This window comes from Ruditapes philippinarum, unplaced genomic scaffold, assembly GCF_026571515.1.
Source record: "Ruditapes philippinarum isolate M1 unplaced genomic scaffold, ASM2657151v2 ctg2743_1_1_1_1, whole genome shotgun sequence".
Classification (NCBI taxonomy): domain Eukaryota; kingdom Metazoa; phylum Mollusca; class Bivalvia; order Venerida; family Veneridae; genus Ruditapes; species Ruditapes philippinarum.
The window spans coordinates 48,481-69,553 of NW_026861918.1; the positions used below are offsets into that span (position 1 = coordinate 48,481).

At 34.1% G+C, this 21,073-nt stretch overlaps 3 protein-coding genes across 4 annotated transcripts in view; 2 read left to right on the forward strand and 1 right to left on the reverse strand.

Annotated features, from left to right (window-relative positions):
* Positions 1-11,797, forward strand: LOC132717362 (uncharacterized). The gene is made up of 4 exons (XM_060700813.1): positions 1-245; positions 6,214-6,407; positions 10,120-10,299; positions 11,753-11,797. Exons 2-4 carry the CDS (start codon positions 6,306-6,308, stop codon positions 11,795-11,797), a joined length of 327 nt encoding a protein of 108 aa, XP_060556796.1. The 5' UTR covers positions 1-245; positions 6,214-6,305.
* Positions 10,775-20,351, reverse strand: LOC132717364 (uncharacterized). 2 transcript variants are annotated; one of them, XM_060700816.1, is made up of 6 exons: positions 20,221-20,351; positions 18,151-18,289; positions 17,332-17,448; positions 15,508-16,089; positions 12,661-13,602; positions 10,775-12,119 (listed from the first exon to the last, which is right to left on the reverse strand). In XM_060700816.1, exons 2-6 carry the CDS (start codon positions 18,287-18,289, stop codon positions 12,100-12,102), a joined length of 1,800 nt encoding a protein of 599 aa, XP_060556799.1. In that variant the 5' UTR covers positions 20,221-20,351; the 3' UTR covers positions 10,775-12,099. The 2 variants fall into 2 exon arrangements, with proteins under 2 accessions (XP_060556799.1, XP_060556798.1); XM_060700815.1 differs by having other exon boundaries at positions 10,775-13,602.
* LOC132717365 (uncharacterized) overlaps positions 20,279-21,073 on the forward strand; it is a 9,299-nt gene continuing 8,504 nt past the window's right edge. Inside the window, exon 1 of the mRNA XM_060700817.1 lies at positions 20,279-20,847. Within this exon, the coding sequence (XP_060556800.1) occupies positions 20,667-20,847 (181 nt within the window). The 5' untranslated portion in view covers positions 20,279-20,666. The remainder of the gene's footprint in view (positions 20,848-21,073) is intronic.

A 21,073-nucleotide genomic window follows, 5' to 3' on the forward strand; every position in this document is an offset into this window, starting at 1 on the left:
TGATACTGTGCATTTTCTTTCATTGTAAACGTGCGCATCCCGATCGTATCTGGGTGTAGATTTAATCTTTAAACACACGTAAAAACTAATTATGGGATGTTTAGTGTTGTAGTTTCACATTGTTTTACTTACATAACAGGTTTAAAATACACCTGGGAATATACATCATATACAATTATATCTATGTATAATATATATACAGTTATATATATACAGTTTGGAATATAATATATTAAACATTCAAGGTAAACTAAAATTTTGATCTTTCAATACACTTTAAAATGTTTTAATATTTTAAGATAAATGGTTTCGAGAGCATTAGTTTTCGTTGGGATATACATCGTTCTGTGAGCTTGTGTGAATAATGTTAAAAACCTCTCGGCAAGAGCTTCCGGGTCCGAATTTTACTCGGACGAAAGCAAAATTTGTTCGCAAGCTAAGATTTATCAGTATGGGGTTAGTTATCTTAAGATAAGACGAATGTCTCGACGAAATTTAAGTTGTTTTTTTGTTTTTTTTCCCCTCTTGTTTTTATTTTTTAACATTCATATGCATAACTTTGAAATGGTAAAAGGCGTTTTTATGGACATTCAATTACATTCCGTCTCAAAATAAATGCATTTTTTTCTTGAATTTTGTATGATGAAATACATGTATAGCGATAAGTGTATCTTCGAGCTAGATAACTGTTTTAAAGTTTGTATAAAGTGAAATTAATAGATATGTTCGTTTAGACAAAGATTCGTTATTTTTATGTATAGATATAAAATATCGATTGAATACACATTAAAGTAAACCTTAACATATTTAGTTTGAATGTTCATGTACATGTTTTGTTTGAAAGAAGATTCTCTGTAGAATCATCATGATTTTAAGCCTCTGTTTTTGTTGAGACTTCGATTTCACTAGGCTCAGATCCGCTTTAGAAAAATGTTATTGTTTAAATAGTGGACGGTAGCTTACAGTTACCACTACCGTCCATGAACATGCTCCTGCAACATTTTCATTTTTTTTCTGTTTTCGGGCGTTCTTTTAGGATTCTGTCTTTCTCTTTTTAACGTTAAATCTCAACGTAAAGGTATTACGTCCGTATAACGTTATTCCAGATCAAATGGTAGAAAAATGTTTTTATTTTATTTTTGTCAATTCGTATTTTTGCATGTTATGCACATAGTTCAAATGTAAAATTGTTTTAGAGTATAAAAAAATCAAAAGGCTTTTTCATAGGTAAGCCTGTAAAACAACCTATATGTGTCTGAAGATAGGACGAGGCTGATAAGCAAAGTGCTTGTACAACATCATCTTGTATTACCTAAAATACAGGTGTGCCGTTGTGTTTTTCAAATGACAAGAAGTTATTTTGATGAAAAATACGTTACGTCGAGCGTTAAGTAGAAATATCCTGGTTTTGATAAATGGACGGATAAGTAACATAACATAGGTTAATTTATTATATAAAATACTGATTATACCTGTGATATAAAATGTAGGTGTGCATGAGAAAAAAACAACAACAAAGTTTTGTAGCCATCGTCAACAATATATTTGAGAGAAATGTACACATAGTATATATAACATGTGGCAGTAGCTAAATGCCAAACAATATCTGGTGTCGATTGATATACAAAGATCAGTAGGTTATTCAAATATATGCTAAAAATACATTCCAAATATATACGTATATGTAATAAAATAATTGTAGGTTATTTAACATACGGAAATATACATGTATTTGGACGAGTAGACAGCTGGACAAACCGTATTTCCCAAATAAACCGTATTTCTCAATTGAACCGTATTTTCTAATGTATTGATTTACTTCATAAATAAGCTCAGGTAATGATAATTTGACATGTACATGTATTTCTAAACATTGTAACGGAAATTTTGAACACGACAATGCCACAAGACAAAAAAAATGCAACAGACCAAATGATAATACTACGTTAGACATCAAAATGCCGCACGACACATAGTGATGCCATACGGTTCATGACAATACCACACGACAAAATAAATGCCTAACTACACATGCCAATACCACACGACAAATAACAATGCCACACAAGACATGACACCATATGACAATGCTACACGACAAATGACAATGCTACACGAGAAATAACATTGACTTGTGAAACATGGCAATATCATATGACAGATGACAATGTCTTACAAAACACTGCAATTTTATACGACAATTAACAATGTCACACTGAACATGACAATGCCACACGACAAAAGAAATCCCTAACTACACATGGCAATACTACAGGAAAAATTTCAATGCCACACAAGGCATGACAATGTCACACGACAAATGACAATGCCTTATTGCACGTGACAATGCTCCACGACACAAACGACAATGACTTACGAAACATAGCAAATTCATACGACAGATAACAATGCCACACAGGGCATGACAATTTCACTCGACATATGTCAATGTCTAATGACTATAACATACAACACACGACAATGCCAAATGACATAATAATAATGCGATACGACTCAAAAATGATAAATTCGTTGAAATCACTTTGATATACACAAACCATTCAAATAAATTGAAAGTGATGCATGGTTGCATAGGTAATGATAATTTGACATGTACATGTATTTCTAAGCATTGTAACGGAAATTTTGAACACGACAATGCCACAAGACAAAAAAAATGCAACAGACCAAATGATAATACTACGTTAGACATCAAAATGCCGCACGCCTAACTACACATGCCAATACCACACGACAAATACCAATGCCACACAAGACATGACACCAAATGACAATGCTACACGACAAATGACAATGCTACACGACAAATGACAATGACTTGCGAAACATGGCAATATCATATGACAGATGACAATGTCTTACAAAACACTGCAATTTTATACGACAATTAACAATGTCACACTGAACATGACAATGCCACACGACAAGAGAAATCCCTAACTACACATGGCAATACTACACGACAAATACCAATGTCACACAAGACATGACAATATCACTAGACAAATGACAATGCCTTAGTGCACGTGACAATGCTCCACAACACAAATGACAATGACTTACGAAACATAGCAAATTCATACCCACACAATGCATGACAATTTCACACGACATATGTCAATGTCTAATGACTATAACATACAACACATGACAATGCCAAATGACATAATAATAATGCGATACGACTCAAAAATGATAAATTCGTTGAAATCACATTGATATACACAAACCATTCAAATAAACTGAAAGTGATGCATGGATGCATATTTAATTATTTACTGCCAACTGAACATATACATCTTTGTAAGCAAAAAAAAAAACTTCTTTAAAATGCAAACACTTCGTCACTAGGAGTGTCTTCTTCGTAAATGTAGTTTATTTGAGTTGCACTTTAAACGTGGGTGACATTGGTGTATCAAATACAAGTTATATGTACGCTCGTATTTCTTTAAATACGTTTGTAATAACTGTAGCTTTAACCGACTACATTAAGAAATTGGTTGTTACAGACAGCCCCCTAGGCTCTGCAAGTGTGCATCCAACAACTGTGCTAACATGTCTAGCACCATGTTTCAACTCTTGTGTATAAGCATAATTATGTTACAGAGTTGTTTCTTATCATTCTGTGTATAAGCAAGTAAATATAACCAAGTTCACTTTTTTTCATTACACTTATAAAGAAGAGCAAAAGATATCCAAACAGAAATTTAATACATAGTGTACTTGAAAAAGCGCTTGAAATCTTTACAACTCATTAATGTCCAATTTGATTTGTCTAAAATACTGCCGTTTCTAATAGGACGACAGAAAAAATGAATGACCGAATGTACGAACGAACGTATGAACAAACGAATAGGTGGTGGTAGTGTTGGTAGTTCTCATTCCGGATCACGGTAGTAAGCCACATTGAATTTACAAGAACACAATTCAGCCACCGCATCGTTCCTGGACAGGCTGTCAAGCAGTTTACCAGTACTAGTTGCCTTAAAGATCCTGTATGTTTTGTAATTGAGATTGCATACCACTCTTCATTGAATTATATATGTATGTAATTATGCAAATTTGTCAATTTTCAAACATGGAAGAATATGTAAAATATGTATTGCAAATATTTGTACATATTTAAGGTAATCATTAAATTATATGCATTCATTTCTTATTGGAAAAATTGACTTAGAATTTATAGAAAACTAAATTCTAATTACTTCCCTTTATTTACATGAAATATTAAATTCGGTAATATCTTTATAAATAATGTTTTTTGAAACTTACAATATCGATAAATCTTAATTTGAGCATCATAATTTGTATATATAACCATAAAAATAATGTGTTACAGGATCTTTAACTTCCGCAAGGAACTGCAACTTCTGTACATGCTAGAGCAGAGGTACCGTGCGAATGACGGCGGAAGAAAAGATTTCATGATCAGTCACCACAAAAGTGACCTGCACCGTCTGGGAATCGAACCCGGATCGCCCGATTCACAGTCCAACGCTCTACCGGACGATTGAACAAACGAGTAATTTATGTTATCCTTTTTTATCATTAAACAATCAATTAAAACGAAGTGTTTTCTAATATTTACATGTGTTGAAAAAATGTCTCAAGAATTACTCATACTGCTCGATTCTTCTTATTCACATCTATACAAGAAAAGAAGATAAAATCTATAAATATTAAAATTTCTTATTGATATAGATATGATGTATTTATAGGTATTATTATCAGTATAAGTGATAGATTATTATGATTTATAATAAAACCTGTCATGTTAATAACTCTATAATCAGCTATAGAGATATTGTTTCCCCCGGGAGATATTTTATCAACGCTGAGATAATGGCAAAATCAGGAAGTTCTTTTTTTAAAGAATAATTATGTAAAATAATATTATACTGTTATGTCATGTGAAGACAGAGTAGTGTAATAATGGTTTTGGTTTCATTTGTTTGTTTGTGCGCGTGTGTACGTGTTAGCTTGCTTGTTTGTCAGTTGTCCGTCTTTCTGTCTGTCTGTCCGCACGAATTAAAGTGACATTGAGGGATGAATATCCTGTTAATTCCGTTCAGGCTTGTACTTTGTGTAAGTTGCTTATGGAGTCGTAGAGATGAAAGAATCAAAGGAATAACTCCATAACGTCAACTCGGGAAGAATGTTCATCCGTCCGTTTGAGTGGACATTTGTAGGGTATAGTAGACATGATGTAACGGTAATTTCTATTTATTCCGACTGGGTAAAAAGTGAATACTTTTGAACACAAGACAAATCCAAAAAATAACATTTGAAGGAACATGTGTCTGTCCTTCCGACTGTCTCTTCATTTATATGTCCATTCGTTGGTTCGTTCGTGCGTTATTACTTTCATTCATTTTTTCCTGTTTTCATTTTTTTTTCACAATGTTTAAAGGAATCAATGCGGGACCATTTTTAGCCAGATGAAACGATCACAACTAACAAGAATCGCAGTTCATTGCAGTAGAATTCTTTTTCTTTATAAAAATATTATACAGATTCAAAATATAACGAAAGTCATTCCATAATGTTATTAGAATCACTTTTTAAATAAATCATATTTGGATGTAAACCGTTAAAAAAGTTCAAATATAGCACCCTTTTCCCGATCTGTTTCGTAAGATTTATGTTTTAGATACTTTTAATTTGTGTTTTTAATTGGTTTTAAAAAAGAGTAAAAGGTTGAACAAGGTATCCCATAACCTGCGAACTCACAATGAGAAAATATATATGCTTTAAATGTATGTTTGAAGTAGAACGTAAAAAAGTTTATGTTTAATAATTCGATGACCTTTTGTCGTCTGATGACAAATTGCTGAGCAAACATATATTGATCGGCGGTTGCCCTATATTTACCTGCATTTACAGCTGTTTAGTATAATATGTCTTGGTCAAGAAACATTTATGCAAATAGTTTTGACAAAAACCTGTCAATAAAATTCAGATGGTCATCTTACCATGTTACTAAATAACTGACCATTTTCCCATAGCTTTATGACACACACAGTGGTTAATATTTGGATTAAAAACAATCGCCCGTGGTCGGATGCTGATATGAATGGCACATCTCCGATAATTATCATTTCAACAGAAAAATAATCAAAGGCTTGAAATAGAAAATAAGACGCGGGACTCTTTATTATCCTCTGGAAATGCAGAAATTAATTTCTCTTTCAGGAAACACGGATATAATTTCGTAATGAAATCAGCAAAAAGTGCCGTGTCTGTTTCGGAAGCTGTCGTCTGTTTCGATCTTTGATGTATCAAAAATGGCGGGTCCAGGATTGTTCGGTTGGACTAGTATGCTTAGAGATTTTTCGTCAAATGTTACGGATACGTTGTGGAGCTACCTAACTTGGCAGAATTCGGAGGTAACCATTTTGATTTTTTCCCGTCACAATAGACAACAATTAAAGAAACATTTATGTCATGATGATCTTGTATATTATTAAATGCTTGCTTTTATTTCGAAGCCTCGGCTGAAGATAGATATAGATTTGTTATCCAACATTCCATATACGTACGTGTTTATAGTTTATCATTTCAAAAAAAAAGGAGAGAAAAAATGAGTTAAGAGATAGTTATCGTAAAAATCTTAACTCCCTTGGAATGAGGTTATTAATCTTTATGAATATCAAAAGAAAACTTTAGGCCGCAAAGTCCTTTTCTTTTTTTTAATGTATCTATTTTATACTTTCACGCACACCAGACTGTTTTAGATATATATATTACTGCATTTATGGTATAAGAGATTTTTTTCCGGTCTGGAGATAATAGTGTATTCAAAAGGACAATATCATGGCGACCTGTGAAAAATGAAGAAGAGCGCTTGATTTGCAGGCTCATAAAGTTATATTATATGTTATGAAATCATTTCATAGGGTTAGAAAAAGCAAAACTATTATTTGTCTAGAAAAGTGGCTCCGACGTCCGTTGCCGGTATTTACTCCGTAACCGGTTATATACCGGCAACACGGAATTTAATACATTTTCCAGCCATTGCACGAGCACTGACCTACTTACGAGAAGCGTTCCAATATTATTCGGCTATGGCGTGATATAATTCAAAAATGTCCTTTCTGTTTAAGAAGTTGTCAAAGGTTCGGAAACTGCAAAAGAAAAATGTAAGTAAAGCAACTGGTGATGCCATCCAAATTAAATAAGACTGTTCCGACAAACTACAACTTACAAGTTTTACCAGTTTACTCCGATAAGGCGTGGTCTACAGCGGTACAGACCCAATATCGTCCAAAATGTTAGAACAATGCGCTGTTTTTTAATTTTTTTTTCAGAAACTTTGTCCAGTCGGAGCAACGACTTTTTTGTAGGTTAAGGTCTAATGCAACAAGAGCCTGGGTAAAGTTATGGTTCTTGGAAGGTGACCTCCATCGGTAGTTACAGCCTAACTTAACCTGGACTTTTTTGAGTTCACAAAGGTCAATAAATTAGACAAGTTGGACAATGATGGTCCATAAGCATATTAACTCTGGAACAGGACCGCATATTGCGGCGCATAAATCCGAATCCTTACCGGCTTTACATATAGTTTGTCCGACCTTTAAATATCTTTTCATATTATGCGAGCGGGTGGTCTTTAATTATCTAATCTCAATTTAATATAATCTGCTAATTTAAAAATCTGTCAAATTTACGGTATATTGAAAAAAGAAAAGGAGTGACATCCGCCATTTGCCGCAACGTTCGGCGTAAGTTATCCCCCTTGATATGCTTGATTTTTGTTTTAATTTTTCTAGTAATGAATACGAGATGAGTGCCTAAAATATTTATCTATGGATCATGTTTTAATATTCCTTTTTTCAGTTAGGCAAAATCAGTTGGACCATATTACTAAAGTGTCTGTTTTCTCCATTTTAACAAATCAATACACGAATACGCCCGTTATAATGCCGCCTATACATGTCAACACGTGTAAACAATAAACCGTTAACGTTATATCCGGACGATACCTGATAGTTGACAAAAATAACGCGAACAAAATTCTGAAAAAATAGTAATCAATTGTAGCCAAAGGGGAAAAACTCATGCCGAAAACGTTGCGGCAAATAGCGGATGTCACTCCTTGTCTTTTTTTATAATACTGTAAAATTTGACCAGTTTTAAAAGAGACAGATTGGGTTCAATTGATAATATATTTTTTGAGTCCATACACTCGGTTAATACGAAAAGATATTTAGATGTAGCAGAAACGTTTTTAAAAACCGTTACACGATCGAAAATATACGCCGCAATCTGCGGTCCCGTTCTCGAGTTCCTATGTCCATAAGTAGAATTTAAAATTGATGTTACCTGCAAAACTTTTTAAACAGGAATTTTGTTTTTCACAAAGGGCCATAAATAGGACGATGAGTTATAGGTCTTGGACAGTGACATTCAATTATTACTGAAGATATTTACGGTCACAGAAATATGTATTAACTTTTAATTTTGTCAAAACACGTGTTAGAGTTACAGGCCTTGAACAGTGACCTCCTATTGTGATCTCAAAGACATGTGTAAAGTTACTAGCAAATACCTTTAGTAGCTTATAAGATATACTGTCATACAAGAAGTTGCATATAAAACTTGAAGCATTACCATGACCACAGCCAAGGTAACAGATATATAATTCCAGATCATTACTGTTGGTGGCTAAGCTTTCATATGACAAACCCCTCTTATTAATGCTTTCAGCTCCCGGGACCTTAGATTCTTTCATGTGAGGAAGCTAGCCAGTTAGCTTACAGATTTACGATTGTTATACTCAGTTGTGCATTTGTGCTTGAAATTTACATAAGGGCATTGAAGGTCTTCCTCGCTAACTAAAGCTGGAAAGTTGCCATAATGACCTTTGCAGTGTTGGTGCCACAAAAAAACCAACAAAAAAAGGGCAGCTCCAAATTCAAATTCAGGACAAGTTCATTAATTAACAGCAAAGTGTCAAATATAATAATTCTATGAGTTAATGCAGGAGAAACCTACATATACTGAATGAGTGTAATCTATTCAAATAATACTCTGGATGATACCCCAGGGTCTATTCCAGGATATTACCAATTTAGCATGGTATAATATAATGGTATAATAATTAAGGGTTAACCAGAAAATTAACTTTCATTTCAAGACAATGTCCAGTTTAACATAGCATGATAATTATTGGGTATACAGTTAATCAAAATATTTTTATATCTTTTTTTGATTTGGTTATACATTGCACCAACACAATATAGGACAAATGGTGAATTTCAAACTTTTCCAGAGGATGACGGGGATGAAGACCTAAGATGCCACTCTGTGCATTGAGGTTCAAGTTTGACAGTGCATGAGTATTTATATACAAATGTCAAATTTAAACGCCTAATCATTGTTACATCTCACAAAATACAAATGAACCTTGAGCAAAATAACAGTATAAAGGTCATCAATAATCTCAACAAATGTGATTTTTTTTAGAGCTAATCTTCCAGTATAAACAAACTTTCCCCATATACTATTCACAATAGATAAGTCCCACTCTTGCACTTATAGGGGCGTCCATGGCAGAGTGGTTAAGGTTGTTGACTTTAAACCATTTGCCCCTCACTGCGCTGTGGGTTTGAATCCAGACAGGGAATTTGGATTCCTTCATGTGAGGAAGCTATCCAGCTAGATTACGGAACATTGGTGGTTCTACTCAGTTGCCTGTTGGTGCCTGAAATGATGCAAGGAAAGGCACCTGAGGTCTTTCTCCACCAGTAAAGCTGGAACGTCGCCATATGACCTTTACTGTGTTGGTGCGACATAATACCCAATCAAACAAACAAACAATCTTGCGCTTATTTTTGAGGCTGACAAACTTAAAAAATTTATTTGTAACTCCCTAAAGAGTTGGAAAAGTTAAAAATATTCTTAAATTCTGGAGTAAAATAATGAGAACAAAGGTCAACAAGGCAAAACGACATAAACAGAATGCAGCCCCAACACATCCCATTCACACCAGCAGGGCACCCATAATATCAGCAGGGCACCCAGAATATCAACAGGGCACCCAGAAGGCACCAAACCAGTCTATCAATTTACAGTTTTTGTGATTGCTTTATTTTGCAGGTCAAAGCAAAGGAGTATGAGGCTCTTCAACAATGTCTTCAGGAACTTTATGGGGACCTGTCCGGGATAGTGATGAAACAGGCAATGAGTTTACTACACCAACAGTACAACGGTAACATGGAGAAATTTAAGAAAGAATTCTTTACTCCTGCTGTAGAATTACTGACAAAGTTAAGAGAGGTAAGTTTTTAAATTAGAATAATAAAAGGAATTTTCTTAGCTTATTTTATTTCCATTTGTGTTGTTAGCACAAAATAACACTAGACAAAATATTTATTTCATATACTGGCTATATTCAGAATTTGGAACCAGGGTATTTGTAATATGAAATGTTAACCATATCATTGCTTAAAAGCCATTAAAATCAGTTGTAGTTTGAACCGGTATTGTAAATTATTTGGGATAATATCATGTGACATTGCAATTATCACAAAAGGTGTTCTGAGCATACCCCTGCGATATGAAATGCATGAAGTCAAGAATATTTCATACTTTAAAGAACTGTTCATGAACTATTCTTGAAAAAATCTTAAAGCTCTCTTCATGAAGTTTTCTTCATGAAGTGAGGTCTCGTCCCACTTCATGAAGATTTGAAGAATTATTGAAGAATTCATAAAGTTCTGGAAATATTCATGAAATGTTCAAAAAATAAATCATGAATATTTTATGAACTTGATATCCTTAAAATACTCATGAACTATTCATCAGAAATTTCACGAAGGTTTAATGAATTTTTAAGAGAGTTAAAAAATTCACAAAGCATTCTTGAAATAATCAATGTATCATACTTGAAGAGTTTTTAAAACTATTTATCTTATACACGTAATAATAAATCTCTAAAAAGTCAAGAAATATTCCTAAGAGAAAAAAAAAATATATAGAGATATGTAATGACCTAGAGCCTTTCATTGAAAGAAATTAAGCTTAACTTATATCACAGATTTAAAATTCTCTACAGGAGCTCTATGATATTAAAAAATCAATAACGATTGTTTCAAAACTAAGCATTTACATATAAAAAGAACACATCTATGCAACCCAATTTTTAATACTTATAAGTAGGTATTATATGTTATTCATATCTGTGCTAAAACATGTAATCAGACACTTATATTAAAGCTATTTTAGCTAATTTAAAACTTGAGAGTCTGACTTAGTTTTCAGTATAAAAACTTGTCTTCCACCACTTTAAATTACACAATGTAAAATTTTAAAGATTGAGGTCATAACACCACTTTCAATCATTAAACCATGAAATTTCAAAGATATGAGGAGCCTGGAGTCTTATTGCAATAATCAGTCCTGTGAAATTTGGTGTAATTTCCTCTAGTGTTAAGAGAAAATAGTTATATATAATAGACTTTGACAATTCAAGGGTCATAACACATTCAAAATCAATGAACTGGAGCACGAGAATGGTATACACTATTAAGACTTTGCTCTGACCTGAGTCCTGTGAAAATTAGCCCAGCATAGTACAAGTGAAGTTTCCAAAACATAAAAGTCAATGTGAAGGACCATATAAGTACGTGAAGGACCATATAAGTACGTTGAAAAACTAGAACATGTAGATGGTTTGCACAACCTAAGCCTTAACACTGAAAAGTTGTAATGTGTTAATAATTTTTGTTAGAAACGTGGCCAAAAACAAAATGTGCCAAGAATATCAGTCACTTGAATACAGCATGTCCATGTTTGTTTGGCCTTGTCCCAACTATTGCTGTTTCTGCATCTACCTCCAAATCCATGAAAACCAATGTACACATTATCTGTTCCACAGGTACAACATCAATCTCATGACTTTGTATTTGCACTGGTTTTAAATGTTTTCCTCCTTCATATGTATGCAGCCAAGAAGTACTGTTCAGTATCATCTTCTTCATCACAGCATAAACTTTATTTGTATCATTCACTAGAATAAGTAGTGTACCAAACCTAACTTGTCAGTAGAATAAAGGACAGCATGACATGTACGCTTCTTCATTCTTGAGTATTCTGCACTGTAGAATTTGTTGCCATTAACACATATTCTTTGAACCTTTCTCAAACTTCTACTACTTTCAACACCTAATGCATGTAAAATGTCCCCACTTGGCTGACCTCTAAATGTCTGCACAGAACCAAATATGTCACAATTTTGTGCCACAAGAGTCACTTTCGTTTTCCTCTGATTTGACTGTTTCTCCCCTGTTATAGATCTTATGTGCATAGAAATCTCCTGATTCCTCAGAGATTGCTTGACAACATCTCCAGTACCATGTACCGACTTCAAGATCATCGAATTTCCATCCTCAAAAGCAAAGCAACTCCAGCTCCATATTGGACCTAAGTTTTCCACGCAACTTGGCATATGAACACAAACATTATGTACATTTAAACCACTTGACCCTTGTCCATAAAGGCCAGCAAACTGACGATAAAACTGGTTCAGCAGTTGTTTCGACCTAAAAAGGCTTTCTTCAGTGATTTCGTCGCCTAACAGAATGAAAATAGCTTCAGACAGCAAAGCAAAATGCTGTAAGTACCGTTCATGATGAATACCATGGAGACATGGTATTGAATAATATAACAGAAATGTCTGAAGTTCCGTTGCTTTCAAGTGAGCATAATTCTTCTCCAGATCACGTGGCAAACGTTCGATGAAGTAAGGTGGCTTTATTTTCAACAACTTTTCGGAAACACGTTTCAGTTCTTTGCCAATGAAATGATCTTTGCCACTCTCTGTAGGTGAAAACCATTTATTCAAGATAGTTTTAACAATTCCAAGAAGAACAGCATGCATGTAATCTGGAACAATACCATTGACCAGGTCAAATTCTTGTAAACATGCCAGACCAGATAAACCTTTGAACCCTTTAATTCTGTGAATTGCAGATGCATTTCTCATTGATTCTATTACACTATCATGGGATCTGATCGGGAATAACTCATTTTCAGTTCGGTATGGGTAGCTTCGACAGTGCCCACGACCTTGAGCCACAGTAACACCAGTTTCCTCACATAAAATACAGGCCTCTCTCCCATTATACAAAGTCATATTGAGAACTGCAGCTTTTGCTGGCAAGTCCATTGTGACGCAAAGCACTCTTAGATACACTACATAAAGCTTCTCTTCCATTTCCATTTGAATGCCATTTTGTGTCAATATGTTTATTTCCTGACAGATGTAGGCCAGAAACTGTTTAAAGGGTGGTTTGCCTTTACCCTGCCATAATCCTAAAACCAATAAGTTTTCTCTTGAAAATCTTAGTTCTGGGCTTAACTCATTTATCGCCATAAACACTGGCCATAATTCTACCTTTGATGAAGAATACAAGTTTACTCCATCTGTGTTCATTGTCCCAGTGAGATGTATACTTTCACACTCTGGTAAGTTTCTTTCAGAAACTTTATACATTTTCCCACTATGTATGTCTGTTATTTTTGTATCATTTTCATTTTGATGTATTCTTTGCTTTGTCATAAGAATGTCTTCAAAAATTCCTGAAAAAAAGTAAAACATATTAGGGTTATATTTCTAAAAACATGTCTCAACCTGCCCCAAGCAAGGTCCCTGTGACCTTCGACCTGGAACCGTATTGGATATGTCCCTAGTATAGGTTAGTGTTTTTAGTAAGCATTTATCAAATTAAATTGGTCTGACCAATTTAATTCGATAAATGCTTACTAATAAATACTAACCTGTTTAGTGGTAAAAATTATATTTTGTTTACTATCTAAGTATGTAGTAAATTCAATTGATTTACCAAATTAATAAAGAAAGTCAGGTTACTGTTGATTTATCAAAATAAATGTAGGACTTATTTGAAAAATACTGCAATCCTATTGGACAAAATATAATTTCAACCACTAATGAAGCTTAAAGGTTATAGATACAAGGGTTCTAAAGTTATCAAGCAGGGACTATATTCATCTTAAGGTCCCTGTGACCTTGACTTTCAATCTATTGACCCCAAAGAAGATAGGGCAAATCTGTTGACCACGAACGATGCCCTTATGATGTTTGAAAGGTTTTAGTACAAGAGTTCTTAAACTTTTGAGTGGAAACTGTTGTCTTATTTCAGGTCTCCATGACCTTGACCTTTGCACTATTGTCCCTGAAAGGTATAGGGCACATCTGCAGACAAAGACCAAGTGCCTATAAAAGTTTATGGTTATAGGTGCAATGGTTCGCAATTACATGCATATGAAATTGAAGAAAATCCCTCAACAAAATTTTTCATAACTGATAAATGGGAATAACTAAACAAGATGGCCATGATGGCTCTAAATCGCTCACCTGATTTAAATTGCCTGCTTTTAAAAGAAAAGTTTAAGATTTGATGGACATTTGGAGAAGACTTTGTCGACATGAAATAAACAATGATCATCAAGATAAACATTCTTACAAAGTTTCATTACGATACATGTCATAAATGTGACCTAGAGTTTTAAGAAGCTTTTCCTATGACTTGACCAAGTGACCTAGTTTTTGACCACACATGACCCAGATTAAAAATTGACCTAATGATCATTATAATATACATTCTGACCAAGTTTTAATAAGATACAATCATAAATTTGACTTCTACAGTTTTAACAAGCTTTTTCTATGATTTGACTTGGTGACCTAGGTATTGACCACACATGACCTAGATTCGAACTTGACCGAGGAATTATTAAGACAAACATTCTGATCAAGTTTCATAAAAATACAGTAATAAATATGACCTCTAGAGAGTTAACAAAACTGTTAAGGCATGGACGGACGTTCTTATGAACTGATACTTATGTGTTGATCAGAAAAGCTCACCCAGTCACTATGCGAGAGGTGAACCAAAAAATAGCCAAGGTATTAATATTGTTCTTGCACATTACACTTCCTCCCGTGTATAAAGTTTGAAGAAAATCCCTCAAGTAGTTTTCTAGTTATACTCCGGATAAAATTGATTTGGAAATATGTATGGAGACCATTTCTAATATCCCCTACGCCTTTGGTGAGGGGATAAACAAGACGGATGCACGGACATCCTAACAGATACTAATGTGGCTATGCTACTGTTCTCTCCATTGTTTTTTACCCATGTAAGAGAAAATTTGTGCCACATAAGAGACTGAATGAATAGAATTTACAGTCATGTATTTTGTCCTCCTGGCCACTTTAGTATCTAAACATTTACATGGACATACATGAAATCGCCAAAATTGACAACTATGTCCAGCTTATCACAAGTGGGATCGACAACTAGAGTTGGCAATAATAACTCCTGTGAAGTTTGGTATAAATCAACCCAGTTGATTGGACAAACATTTGTGACAGACAAGCAATAATAAATTAATATGTCTCCCCCTTTACATATGAGAGAGTAGGGAGACATAATTGTAAAGCTGAAGATATATAATACTAACCTGGAGCTTTAAGCATATTGCATAACAGGTCTGCCACATTTGCAATCATGAAGGACTTTATTCTTCCTCTGCAGTTTTCTGAATTGCATTCAGATGAATTTCCATTGTTAGGAGTTACACACTCACAAACACTACAGTAATGGATTTTTTTATAAGTACTTGATGGTATGTGAGATAGCAACTTTTCATAACTAAGCAGCGAATGTATTGCCTTTTCATTTTCGGGCAAAATGTCTTTTACAGTATCTTTAACTGTTTTCAAGACATCTTTGCAAGCAGAGGCTGTTAAATTGTGTCTTTTAAAACATTGTAGCAAGTTCAATGCTTTGGTCTTTGCATCAGATGCATAGACAGGATAATGTTCTTCATTTTCGTCTGAATCTGATGACTGTGAATCTGAGAAAAGACTATCCTCTGATGAGAAAATGTAATTAGATCTATCACTATCTGTGGCTTCATCAGAAGTTTGTTCATGAGAACTGTCACTGTTACAAAGGTCAGGAATTTCAATGTTAGATTGGCAGTGTTCCTTTCCAACACCCTTGAAAAAGTTGTCTGACACATTTTCAGAGGTACCAGCACCTAAAAATACAAAAAAAGAGAAAACATGTTAATTTCTCTTCATGCAAACAATTTAAAGTTAACTACCGGTAGAATTGTCACAAGAGTGATGAACTACATCCCCATATAGTTTCAATCACTGTGACCTTTGATCTACAGACCTCAAAGTCAACCTTGACCTATATTTCATGATGTTTCACCAGTGTAACAAAAATCATTTAAATCTGTCAAGCTTTTCATGAGTTATCATTTTGGAAACCGTTTTACTATTCAGGGTCACTGTGACATTGACCTTTGACCTCAAAATTGTCGACCTGTATTTTATGATGTAAGACCTGTATACCAAAAATTATTTAATTCAGTCAAGTCATTCATGGGTTATCATCCGGAAACCGTTTCACTGTTCAGGGTCACTGTGACCTTGATCTTTGACCTACTGACCCCAAAGTCAAACTTGACAGGTATTTTCTGATGTTGCATCTTTGTACTAAAAATTATTTAAATCAGTTGAGTCATTCAGGAGTTATTATCCGGAAACCATAAAACCAAAAGACCGACCGACAAGCTCACTCCTATATATACACCCCAAAACCTTATTTTGTGGGATTGTAATTATTCTTGTTTCTAATTTAGCACACTTGATGTTTATTTTAATTTCGGTACCGTCTCATTTCTTGCCTATATATGGTAATTCTTCCCACATTCTTTAACATTTTTCTAGTGTTTTTTTAGTGTACAAGGCTGCATATACAGTAAACATTTGTAAGCATTGCAAGTGAGCTGAACATTTTGAAGCCAGAGATATTGGCCTTGTCATTTTTGTACATACAATGCCATCTTGTTAGTCATCCTAACATGGTGCTGACAGATTTTTTTTTTAAACTGGGACCCAGGATCCATTTAACTTGAAAAAAAATGTGTGCAAAATGTCAAACTTCAGAAAAATGAACTTTGCCAGAAAATGACTTCATTTCAAGTGTATGCTTTTTAATTCCACAATGACAGCATTAGTCTGTTCTTGGCCACTTTGGGAACCACTTTGCAACAAACTTTTTACTTCATTCACAAATTGGTGGAGGTGGTGTGTGGTGGGGGATACACCAGGTGCAATACGATAAAGTACCATGTCAGATGCTTAGACTGTATAAAATTTGCTATCCTGCAATTGTTTTGGGTTCTTTGTTTTCAGAGAGTCTTTGACTTCAGGTTGGTCATTAGACTGTCAGGTGACTAATGATTAAGCTTTACTTAGCTGCATCTTACCTGCCTGATCTTTGAATGTCAATGTTTTAGAGGCCTGCTTCCGTTTGTATGCAGTGCTTCTTGGAACTGGTAAACCGTCATCTTTTAAGTACAACTTCTTGACACCCTTGAACGGAGCTGTAAAATAATAAAACATTTTCTAAAATTTCAAAATTGTCAAATTATAATTGTCACTGAAAAAATCATATTTATTGTAAAACCTGTGAACAAAGGTCACACCCAAAAGAGACAAGAGCAATGATGGCTCCATAGCGCTCAACTAAGCAACTGCGAGTTTGCACAAATAAAGAGTTAGACTGGGTATAATGATATTAGAACTTGTGAGCAAACTTGTGCTTTAATACAATAAAGTAGATCAAAAGGCTATGATCAAGGTCACTATATACATTACTTAACCCTTTCGCTGCCAGAGGGTTATTGTTTTATTGATCACCTATTTGCCAGAGGGTTTTCAAAGTAATTACTATATTATTAATTAATATAATTATTATAATTTGTTAATAGTTTTATAATAATTATATATGTTTCCAAATTTGTCAGTATAATAATAATTATTGTCGATGGTATAATTTTCTTTATATTTATTATTATTTTTATTATTATTACTATTAATTTATTATTATTACTATTTTTATTATAGATACGGGTAAAGCCGTCCATATAGCAAATACGCCGAAAATAACAGGGACGGCTTATGCCGTCCCTATGGCAGTGAAAGGGTTAAAACAGACCACATTTTGGTTCACCCAAGGGTGGTCGTTATAGAAAGATTTGACTGTATGTTCAACACCTCATTAGCAAGTATTTCTACATACTTACAAAGGCCATGCTGGCTACATAGGTGTTTCAGAATATTATCCTTGGTTGATACTATTCTAAGGCAAAACTTGCACTGAAACAATCTCTTTTCAGAAATGTGAATGCATCTATAACCATCAGCTTTTTTCCTTGTTGCCATCTGAAATTTAAAGAAAGGTACATTAATATGGTTTACTGGTTCACCATTCACTTACATGTAATGTGTGGTAGATTTCAGACTTAATTTTGTACATTTGATTTGTTATTGAAGAGGATGAGATTATTGCATGTTAAGAAGATAGCGACGCCTTTTGACTTTTTGTGAGTTGTTGAAACTGTGGAACGAACCAAACTTAGCCAAATGTTTTTTCGAAAGTTTACGAAACGCTTCAGCATTATTTTTATTGTCACTAATGTGTTTTCTTCTAGTGTAATATATTTTGACTATAAATGGGAGATGAAAGCTATTAAATTAAAAGAAATATCATCCTATTTAATGATTTAATCTAAATCATTACTGGAATGACCATTTATTAATAATTTTAACTGAATATTATTTTTCTAGTCTGAATGTGTTTCACTTAGAATATATTATGAAAGATATAGTATTAAATAACAACAAATGCAAAAGACCTACATAATGGGGATTACTGACAAGCAAAGGGACCAGGCACAGTGTTGGGATAGTGTAAAAAAGTAATTCTAGAAAAAAATTATACTTTATATATAATATATAGACAAGGGGTTGAACTCGCCAAATCGGCCGAACGCCCCTAGTCCAGTATAAGTCAAAATTGCAAAGTCATTCTTGCGTAAATCATATAAAGCTATATATCAAATTGCAGCTAAATGACATCACTAGACGTTGACAATATCATTACTGTCCCAACTTAAATCGTTTTTGAACAACAAACCGATATTTTGGATGACACATCGTATTTTTTGCTAGGTCGGACACAACCGTGCAACCTGTCCCCACTCGATTTCTACGTGTAAAAACGCACTTCCAAACCATGACATTATATCAACCTGCAATAAATCGATAATACAAAACAAGAGAAACAACTTTTTATTGAAAATGACTTTGCAATTTTGACATATACTAAACTAGGGGCATTCAGCCGATTTGGCGAGTTCAACCCCTTGTCTATATATTATACGGGGAAGTCAAAGACTGGGCCCGCGAAGCGGGTCCGGGCTTTGGCTTGCCCGGCTATAGACTACACGTGTATATTTAAAAGAAAATCAAATAAAAAACAATTAAAAAATATATAAAATTCTATACCTATCAATGAAATTTTCAGTGTCAGTTCTAGTCGGGCGCCGCCATTTACAATGTAACTCAATGATAATAGGCGGGGTATTCCGATAACGGAACAAATCTCAACTTTTCGGATAAATGATAATCGTCCAGTGTTCCGAGTGAAAACGGAAGCGGTGCATGTTATACCAAATGACACCTTTAAAACGGAAAGAATGAAAGGAATTTTTAACGACTTCCCCGTTCATAGACTTTGCCTAATTTCATATTATATACAATATATATTTTTTTTAAAAATTACTTTTTTACACTATCCCAACACTGTGCACCAACCCTGTGCTGACAAGCATACAATTGCCCTGACAATTGTTGGTACATAAGGTGCATTAAATGAAAAATATTTTTAACAGACAAAAGAATTCTATCTTCAAAACTACCAAAAAATATTACTAAAAATCTATAGGCATTTGACATTCAATTCGGATAATACCAATTGCAATAAATTATTACAAGTTGAAAAATAACTGAAAACTTCCATTAGGATCATTTGAAATTCTGAGTCTTCAAGCATTATCCAGCTCAGCTGGTGGGTAAGATTGCTTTTTTTCTAGCTAATAAATGGCAGTTGCACTAACGCCAAATATTTGCGAAAATAAAATATCGGAAAATTTTCGTTAAATGAGAAAATCTTTTCAGAAAACTTTGCTTTTTTTCAAGATGATTCTTTAATTTATCGTGCTACTATCTAGCTATCTCGCGGCAGAAATATGCCATCATATAGTTTCGCTACATAGGACCTCTTCTGGTATTGTTGTAAAAAAGATTCTTACTCCATGAAACGAGTGACACGACAATTCAGTTATTTTGTTTGGGTGCCATCATATTCATAGTGCTGTCTGCCATACTGAAATCTATCGAACACGGAATGTGTTAAACGAAATTTGTTTAGCATAATTATAATATTTTTGAGAATATAACCTTTGTCTATCCTTACGTAATCCAAATAATAATTACAATGAACCCATTACAATAAAAAAGGTTCGATAAAAGTTGATAAACAATGAATATAATAAATAAATACCTGAAACTAAATAAATATTTTCGTTCACTCACCGTGTGCAAAAGACTGGTTTCCAGCTTGATATCCTGTACAACATTATCGTAGTATCTAGCGCGGGTAACCAATGGCGAGCGTTTGGTTTCGTCTGCAAAAATCATAGTTTAACACACGCGGCAAAATATTCAAACATCGCTCAACAAATTTCAACAGACAAACATGGCAGATAGCATGATTTACTTTCTGGTACAATGGGAGGATTGCTATATGAGTGTAATTTCACCCGATAGCGTTCTTTTGCCGAAGAAAAACTCAAAATGGGACTACGAAGAGGGCGATCTAATTGAGGCTGTTTACAACAGAGGGAAGTCGTACCAGGCAGTGATTAGCGAGATCCATCGTAAGTTAGCTTCGACACATAAACAGTGCTCAGTTGTAATAAGGTGGGAGAGGGGCAGTGTGGCTACAGACGCTTATTTTTGACTGTATACCAAATATTTCTTTGTTAGAAAAGCGACTCAAGTTGCCGTTAAATCATTATGTGAAATTTACGTATCCAAAACTCATAATTTTATGCACGATCGTAACGCTGTGAAGATTCTCTGACTCGTACATATCTGCTTTTT

Excerpts from the sequence above, each read along its gene's own strand:
- LOC132717362 (XM_060700813.1), top strand. The coding sequence starts at position 6,306 with ATGGCGGGTCCAGGATTGTTCGGTTGGACTAGTATGCTTAGAGATTTT. Across the intron at positions 6,408-10,119 it reads TAACTTGGCAGAATTCGGAG|GTCAAAGCAAAGGAGTATGA; the intron begins GTAACCATTTTG and ends TTTATTTTGCAG. Across the intron at positions 10,300-11,752 it reads TACTGACAAAGTTAAGAGAG|AAACGTGGCCAAAAACAAAA; the intron begins GTAAGTTTTTAA and ends AATTTTTGTTAG.
- LOC132717364 (XM_060700815.1), bottom strand. The coding sequence starts at position 18,289 with ATGGCAACAAGGAAAAAAGCTGATGGTTATAGATGCATTCACATTTCT. Across the intron at positions 17,449-18,150 it reads ATGTAGCCAGCATGGCCTTT|CTCCGTTCAAGGGTGTCAAG; the intron begins GTAAGTATGTAG and ends ATTATTTTACAG. Across the intron at positions 16,090-17,331 it reads GACATTCAAAGATCAGGCAG|GTGCTGGTACCTCTGAAAAT; the intron begins GTAAGATGCAGC and ends TTGTATTTTTAG.